We start from the raw sequence: 8,779 nt of genomic DNA on the forward strand, positions 1-8,779 counted from the left end.
CTAGTGATAGTACAATAGAAAGGGCTGCAGTTAAGGGCTAAAAGTAGATAGGATAGTGATAGTGGAAAACCCCAGAGGGTGTCATGATAGTAGGACGCTACGCATGTACGGAATCAGAAAGATAATGGGTAATAAGCATTGGACAAGAAGTACCAACCAAAGGTAAAAACGATCGAACAATTAAGTTTTAGGTGGTAAGAGAAGGCGAAACGGTATGGTCCAAAAAAGAGTTCTTCAAATTATATGCAAAAGAAGATAGTCTGACCCGAGCAATTGATAATTGATGTGTGAAAGGCCTAGGTGTTGTAAGAAGGGAAGTCATAGACGAGACATTAGGCCATACAGAATTATACAAAGGATTTGAGTGTAGGAATATTTCGTCTTGTAATCCTTAGTGGGTACTTCAGAAAAAGGGTGAAAACCGATATCATACAGTACAAACACTTCGAAATATAAATAGGACTACCGAGCTTGAAGCTACAAGAAAAGTCATTCAATGATTATGCTTAAAGAAAACGCTATTAGTAGAAGAAGAGGATATGGATGCAGCTAGAGAAAATTGTAGATGGGTCAATTCACGTGAAATTCTACGAGGAACTCGCAACTTTGGTATGGACATGAATGCTTTTCAGTTATAATTGAGGCAAAGTGTTGGTCAAGAGGTGTAGGCGCAGAAATTCGTTCTAAGTATGTTGACTTGATTTCGATTCCAAAAGCGGGTTATCCCACAATACCGATAATCTCCAGAAAACCAAAAGGATGCGAGCGACACATCTATCACACCTATAAACTATCAACTTAGGACTTAGAGTGATATTCGCGATACTGTATTTAGCAATGTTCAAAGTCATGTAGGGACCTTGGGTAAGTTAATGTACACGTGGTGTATGTATCAATAAGCATGGAAAGAAATTATTTTGCATGGGGATAGTTAAAGAGGCACGATAGGATTTCTAGACCCATGGTCTAAAACTAATAACCGGGCACACGCGCACGAAATAAGACGACACTCCGTGTATAATGACTCCATGGGCATCTTTATTAGTTTTGAAAATAATTTGTGCACGTCTAAGCAAAATATGGGATAGAAGAGAGGACTTGAGGATTAAAGACTATTGATAATAATACTCCACGTGAGCATAACGAAGCAAATATCATAGCTAACCCCTTCAATTTCTAATATACGGCTAGCCTAACATATGTGGGCCAAGAAGAGAGTACCCAAGAGTTGTTAGAGCTAGCTAGTTGAGAGACTGGTCATTCGAACCTAAGTGATGTGAATATTATCATTCAGAATATCACAGCCTTTCCCGTAACACTAATTAAGACGACGATGTAACACCCCGTAAATTCGGGTTAGGTGAGAATGTGTAAAACTAGTATTAAGATGATATTTTAGCTATATGGATACTTTCGGCATGAAGTAGTTTAACATCTCGGGTGTTGGAACTTAGGCTCGACTTGTTGTAAAAGAAAAATAATGAAATTTAGAAAGTTCCACGTTTTTGCGAAGGTGGACTTGGGGCCTACTTCAAGCAGTCATAAGCCCTCGATTATTTGGGAATTTGGAGAAACACCTAAATGAATTATGTACTATGGGGAAATATCTTTCCAGCCATATAAGGATCAAGCAAATCAGAGATCGGGGTAAAGAGATATGATTATTGCAAAATGGCTAGTAGTGACGTGCTTAAGATTCAATAGAATCAACTATGTTTACGGTAGGTCTGTCTTCCAGGTCGATTTCATGAAAATCCATTGAGAATTTGAGAAAACATAAAGCATAAAGTTGTAGATCTTTGAAATACCTTTCCAACAATATATTGTGGAGACCGAACAAAGTTACGTACAAGAAGTTATACGCGTTAAAGAAACACTGCACAGAAATCAAAACGGACTACCCGTGTAGGCTTCGCGTTGCGCGTGTGGGCCCATTGCGTAAAAACACCAGTTTGACCAGGAATGTTCAGACGTTGGCCGTCCGTCGCGGGCGCAATGCGGGAACGACAAATTTTTGGGTTAAAAGTTAGATTTTCGCATTTTTATTCCTATTTAAGCAAGGGGTTAATCACAAAAATCAACTCTAAGGCCTCCCCAAACCTCTAAGGTGAGTTCATACTCCATCTATATCGATTCTACACTAAATTCACCTCTTCTTGACACTAGTTCATCGCTCCAAACCGTAGGTTCTCGAAAACTCAAGAAGAATCGAAAAGGGGGGTGTGGAGTTTGTCTAAGAGATAATTAATACTTCTAATTTTCTGAGTTTATTAATAAGGTATAGATTGGTGTAGAGTATTCTACAAGATTAGAATCCGCTAATGAATCATATGAGGTCCAAGAAAACGTTTTTAAGGCTAGAAAAGCCCTAGTTTTTCAAAAAAGGGTAGAAATCCCTAAAATTAGTTGAAGTCTAATATTTCTCATCTAAAATCATTGTAGTGTGATTGTTGAACATTGTGGATTCCGTTTGGTATATTCTTAGCAAGATTTGAGGTATGTCTCTTTTTGAACATACTCTTCGAACGGTTTTGATGAACTCTTTCGTTGCGGTTTGTGTGCGTGAGGGACAAGCCCACATTAAACCTTGCTTGCACTATATTAAATATACGTATTCAAGATTGTTTTCCTCTCTAAAGGATTATTGAAAATTGAGATATATTGCTTTGGTACTAGACCTGGAATTACCCCATAAGAAATGTTTGAACTTGATAATTTTAAAGCTTGCCTATCTCATGAGAATGCTCTCTAATGGATTCTGTTGAGCTCGAAACTTGTTTAAAGAAGTGAACCCGATTTCTAAAACTGAAATGGCTTGATGTACCCCTATAATGGGATGATGAACATAATCCTTAATGAATAATGTGATTACCATGATATTACTTGTGGTACGGCCTTTATGCCATGATTTGAGTGATTTGGCTTCTATGCTAGGATTGTGATTCAGCACTTTTGCTATGATTTTTATGGTTTGTGTTTGGCCTAGCTACTCGGGAGGAAGGGTAGTCAATGTGGATACTAGTGGGGTTAGCCTAGCCATTTGGGAGGAAGAGTGTCCATTGAGGATTTGCAATCCCGGTGTGGTCTCAGCCAAAATATTCGGGAGCAACGGTAGCCATTGGGGTTGATAACCCCGATGTTGTGATTCTATGCGGTTTAGGGAACCTTAAATGGTCGACCCTTCGTTGTGTTGATTTGGGCCTGTATCGGCATGTGTTACACTTTGGTTGCCTGTGACTGGTTGTTGATGATCTTGAATTCATGATTGAACGATTTAAATGTGATAAATGACATAACGAGTTGAAATTGATTTATTTCCTCTTTAACGGTTTTCCTTAATGGTGTAACTAAGTTGGTGATTTATTTTATCTCTCAAATTAAACTGCTTTTATTGACACCGTTTTACTGATCCTTATTATATTATTTTGTTATATTAATTGTTGTCCTAGAGACACTCACTGACTACCCAGTACTCAGGCATACCATTGTTGTTATTTATGGTGTGTTAGGTAATGTTAAGGAGCAAGTTCGTGATACGTGTGCGGATTAAGAGAGCTTGCTACATTCGGGACTTTTTGGTGAGCCCACATGCTTGTTCATGGGGCACCATCCTATCTTAGTTATTGTTTTATTTTTTGAGCTGCGTCCGAAGTTAGACTATATTTTATTTATCATCTTAGATGCTCCATAGACAAACGTTATTTCTGTGGGTAGTTGTTGAAGTCATTGCTTGACTCCTTGGGTGCGCCACTGACTTTATTATTTGATGGTTATCATGAGTTAGTTAGTTAGTTATTTATAACGTATTGATATAACTGTTGAAAAATCATCGAAGAAGATTTGACGTTTATTGATTTTATAAGGTGCTTCCGGTGTTGTTCGTAGCATCGGATGATTGTTACGTCCAGGGTGGGTTTGGGGCGTGACAAGCTTCATATCAGAGCCTAGGTTTACATGTTTCCTAGGAATTGTCTATGTCTATGGAGTTGTGTCTAGATTGTGCTATAGAGCTTGATCACCTACATGATCAAAAAACTACCAGGACATTTATAAGTTTCTCATTCTTCTTTATTCAATATTGTGCTATAGAGCTTGAACTTACCTTAGGATCATCCTGATGAGTTTGTTAATTCGTGCTTCGCAGAAATGGCTTTAAATCGTGCGAGACCTACTAATCAAGGGAGTAATGATGCTTCTGATTGATCGTCTGGCAGACGAGCCACTAGGATCACTGTCCACACCACTGTTGAGACTGCTGCTGAGGTTGAGAACGGTAATGGAGACCAAGCACCGCCACGAGCACCACCTGCTCCAGCTGCCCCTGCTGCAGGCGTAGCTAATATTAGGGCAATGCAGAATGCGATCCGGATGCTTACCACCCTTGTTCCAGCCTAACAACAGGGTGGGAGTACGGATCCGACAGTTGGTGGCGTGAGAAGGCTTAAGCACTTTTTGGGGCTGAATCTGCCTAAGTTCTTTGGTTCGCGAGAGAAGGATGATCCCAAGTACTTTATGGATGAGACTTTCAAATCTCTGAGGGCCATGGGTGCTCATGGTTCTGAACCTATGGAATTCGCATCATATTAATTGAAAGATGTTGCCCATGCTTGGTTCGAATTATGGGAGACTGAGCGAGGTAATAATGCTCTAGCTCCTACTTGGGCTGAATTTGAGGGAGCATTCATGGAGAGGTTTCTATCTGATGAGGAGCGCTTTGCTATGGCTACTAAGTTTTAGAAGATTGAGCGGGGCACTATATCTGTTCGTGAGTACAGCTTGAAGTTCACCCGTCTGGCGAAGTATGCGCCATATATGATTCAGACTGAAAAGCACAAGTTGAGTCGATTTGTGTGTGGGTTAGTACCACGTATCAAGTCTGCATGTGCTGCTGCTGTTGCTACTATATCTTCCACTTGTACATGTTCATCTTTTGTTGGGTTAGCCAAGAAACAAGAGAATTGAAAGGGTGAAAAGAGGCTAGAAAGGGAACAAAGTAAGAAGGCCCGATTTGCGGGTGGGTTCAGTGGTTCATAAAATGGGGGACAAAAGAAAGGGTATTCTGCACCTACTCAGACCGACACTTATTCTAATGCCATTGCTCCGTCCGATAGACAAGGTCAGAAGTCCGATAGACAAGGTCAGAAGAATAATAATCAGAACAGATATTCGCAAATGGTAATAGACACTTACTTGGATGGGAGGATCGTATTTGTCATTATTGTGGTATAAGGGGCCACATCAAGAGGGAGTGTAGGAAGTGATTATGCGAAATGGATAACTCTTTGAGCCAGAGAAACTATTCGTCTGCACTTGTTGCTGCTAGGAATCTGCCTGCTGATAATACCAATAACACACCAAATGCTCATGGTAGTGGGACTGGTAAAGCGGTTACTAACACCGCTAATGGGGGTCAAGCCCGACTTTATGGTTTGACTCGTAGGGAGGCAGCTGAAGCCTCAGATGCTGTGGTCACAGGTATTCTCAATATTTTCTCTTTTGATGCACATTCGTTGATTGATCCGGGCTCAAATTTCTCATATGTGACACCATATTTTGCTCTTGATTTTGGTGTGGAACCTAAACAACTCCGTGAATCCTTTTCTGTAGATACCCCTACTAGTGTTCCTATTATTGCCTCTAGAGTTTATAGAAACTGTGTGGTTGTAGTTAAGGGTCGTGAAACTACAACCGACTTATTTGAGCTAGAAATGATAGATTTTGATGTAATTATGGGGATGGATTGGCAAGCTTCTGGTTATGCTAATGTGGACTGTCATGATAAGTTAGTTCGATTTGCTTTCCCTGATGAACCAGTTATTGTGTGGGAAGGAAGAAATTGCTAAGCCTAGGGGTAGGTTTATCTCGTATCTTAAGGCTAGTAAGATGATTTCGAAGGGATGTATTTACCATCTAGTTGATGTCAATGATACTCAAGCCGTAGTGCCAGAGTTTAAGTTCGTCCTTATAATTAATTAGTTTCACGAAGATCTTTCGGGTATCCCTCCTGATAGAGTTATCGATTTGGAATAGATGTTCTTCCCGAAACTCAACCAATCTCCATCCCACCTTATCATAAGGCTCCAGCAGAGCTAAGAGAATTGAAAGATCAATTGAAAGACTTGGTTGATAAGGGGTTTATTCGACCAAGTACCTCGCCGTAGGGTGCTCGGGTCTTGTTTGTTTGAAAGAAGGATGGTTCTCTCAGAATGTGTGTTGATTACCGTAAGCTAAAGAAGGTGACTATCAAGAATAAATATCCTTTCCCTAGGATAGATGACTTGTTCGACCAACTTCAGTGTGCTAAATTCTTTTCAAAGATTGACTTTAGGTCACGGTATCATCACCCGAAAATAAAGGAGTAGGATATTCCAAAAATAGCTTTTCGTACTCGTTATGGACACTTTGAATTTCTGGTGATGTCTTTTGGTCTAACTAATGCACCTGCTGCATTTATGGATCTGATGAATCGCGTGTTCAAACCTTTTCTCGATCATTTCATTATTGTATTTATTGATGATATTCTAGTGTATTCGAAGAGCTGTGAGAAACATGCAGATCACTTGAGAATAACCTTAACAATGCTTGAGGTGAATAAGCTTTATGCGAAATTTTCTAAGTGTGAGTTTTGGTTTAACTCTGTGGCTTTCTTAGGCCATGTGGTGTCTAGCGAAGGAATTAAGGTTGACCATCATAAAATTTCGGCAGTTAAAGACTGGCTGAGACCCACGAGTGCGACGGATATTTGTCGCTTTTTTGGTTTGGCAACTTACTACCGGAAGTTCGTGGAAGGTTTCTCATCGATAGCCTCACCATTGACGAAACAGACTGAGAAGACTGCAAAGGTTCAATGGTCTAAAGCTTGTGAAAAGAGCGTTCAATAGCTTAAGGCGAGATTGACTTCGGCTCCTGTTTTGACTTTACCTTCAGGGTCTGGTGGCTACATAGCTTATTGTAATGCTTCCCGAATTGGGTTGGGTAGTGTTTTGATGCAGAATGGTAAGGTGATCACTTGTGCTTCCTGTCAGTTGAAGAAGCACGAAAAGAATTATCCAGCTCATGACTTAGAATTGGTTGTTGTGGTCCTCGCATTAAAAATCTAGCGTCATTACTTGTATGGGGAGCATTGTGATGTTTTCACCGATCATAAAAGCCTACAGTATATCTTCAAGCAGCGAAAATTGAATCTCATACATAGAGATGATTAGAGTTGTTGAAAGATTACGACTTGAACATCTTGTATCATCTTGGTAAGGAAAATGTTGTTGTTGATGCATTGAGCCAGAAATTTATGGGTACCTTAGAATATTTGATAAATGCTAATGGGCAGAGAAATCCGGCGAATCGCTAGCTTTGGAGTCCGACTTGATGAAACTGAAGATGGGGAGTTAGTGGGAATCACACCCTCTCAATCTGATATTGTGGAGAGAATCAAGTCCAAGCAATACGAAGATGGACTGCTAGTGAAACTACGAAATGGAGTGGAAAAAAGCGAGTACACTTCATTCACAATTCGGATGATGATCTCCTAACACTGCAGGGACGTCTATGTGTTCCTAATATTGATGGTTAGCGACAGGAATTGTTGGTGGAGGCATATAGTTATGAATACTCTGTGCATTTGGTATCCACAGAGATGTATAAAGATTTGAAGCAACACTATTGGTGGAAGAGCATAAAGGTTGATATCTCTAACTTTGTAGCTAATTGGTTGAACTGTCAACAGGTGAAGGCCGAACATCAAAGACCTAGTGAGATTCCCCAATGGAAGTGGGAGATGATAAATATAGACTATGTTGTGGGTTTACCTCGCACAAAGACCAAGTTTGATTCGATTGGGGCGATCGTGGATAGACTCACCAAGTCTGCTCACTTCCTTCCTGTGAAGACAACGGATACTATGGAACATTGCGCCAAGTTATATTTGAAAGAGATCGTTAAATTACATGGGATTCTGACATCTATCATATCTGACAGAGGTACTCAATTCACTGCTCATTTCTGGAAGTCGTACTAAGAAGGTTTAGAAACTTGAGTGAACTTGAGCACTGCCTTTCATCCTCAGATAGACGGGCAGGCAGAGAGAAATATACAAACTCTGGAAGACATGTTGCGAGCTTGTGCAATTGATTTTGATGGTAATTGGGATGAACATCTACCTCTTGTGGAATTCACGTACAACAATAGTTATCAACCAAGTATCCAGAAGGCTTCGTATGAAGCACTTTATGGGAGGCATTGTAGATGTCCAATTGGGTGGTTTGACCCTATTGAAGTAGAACTATTGGGTCCTGACTCAGTTCGACAAGCAATAAAGAAGGTGAACCTCATTGTGCAATGACTCAAGACAGCTCAGAGTTGACAAAAGTCTCATAGGGACATGAGGCGTCGTGACCTAGAGTTTTCTGTTTGTGACAAGGTATTCTTGAATGTGTCGCCGATGAAGGGAGTAATGCGGTTTGGTAAAAAGGGTAGGCTTGGCCCTTACGAGATTGTTAGGTGAATTGGAAAGGTGGCTTATGAGTTGAAATTACCATCTGAGATGGTCATGGTGCATCCTGTGTTTCACATTTCGATGTTGAGGTTGTATAAACCTGATCCTTCTCATGTCTTGACACATAAAGAGATTGAAATCAATGAAGGGTTGTCTTATGAAGAAGAACCGGTGCAGATCTTGGATCGACAAGTTGGGAGGTTGAGAACAAAAGATGTAGCTTCAGTTAAAGTCTTGTGGCGTAATCATAATACCGAAGAAGCTGCTTGGGAAGCCGAGGAGGACATG

At 40.4% G+C, this 8,779-nt stretch overlaps 1 protein-coding gene across 1 annotated transcript; it reads left to right on the forward strand.

The window, feature by feature from the left end:
* The first annotated feature begins 7,319 nt into the window (after window positions 1-7,319).
* Window positions 7,320-8,338, forward strand: LOC132611003 (uncharacterized). Its single transcript, XM_060325415.1, has 3 exons — window positions 7,320-7,460; window positions 7,571-7,723; window positions 8,063-8,338. The coding sequence occupies exons 1-3, from the start codon at window positions 7,320-7,322 to the stop codon at window positions 8,336-8,338; spliced, it is 570 nt and encodes a 189-aa protein (XP_060181398.1).
* The last annotated feature ends 441 nt before the right edge of the window (window positions 8,339-8,779 follow it).

The sequence above is a fragment of the Lycium barbarum genome, chromosome 1 (assembly GCF_019175385.1).
Source record: "Lycium barbarum isolate Lr01 chromosome 1, ASM1917538v2, whole genome shotgun sequence".
In the NCBI taxonomy this organism is placed as follows: domain Eukaryota; kingdom Viridiplantae; phylum Streptophyta; class Magnoliopsida; order Solanales; family Solanaceae; genus Lycium; species Lycium barbarum.

Excerpts from the sequence above, each read along its gene's own strand:
- LOC132611003 (XM_060325415.1), top strand. The coding sequence starts at position 7,320 with ATGGGCAGAGAAATCCGGCGAATCGCTAGCTTTGGAGTCCGACTTGAT. Across the intron at positions 7,461-7,570 it reads AATACGAAGATGGACTGCTA|CGACAGGAATTGTTGGTGGA; the intron begins GTGAAACTACGA and ends ATTGATGGTTAG. Across the intron at positions 7,724-8,062 it reads ATTGGTTGAACTGTCAACAG|ATAGACGGGCAGGCAGAGAG; the intron begins GTGAAGGCCGAA and ends TTTCATCCTCAG.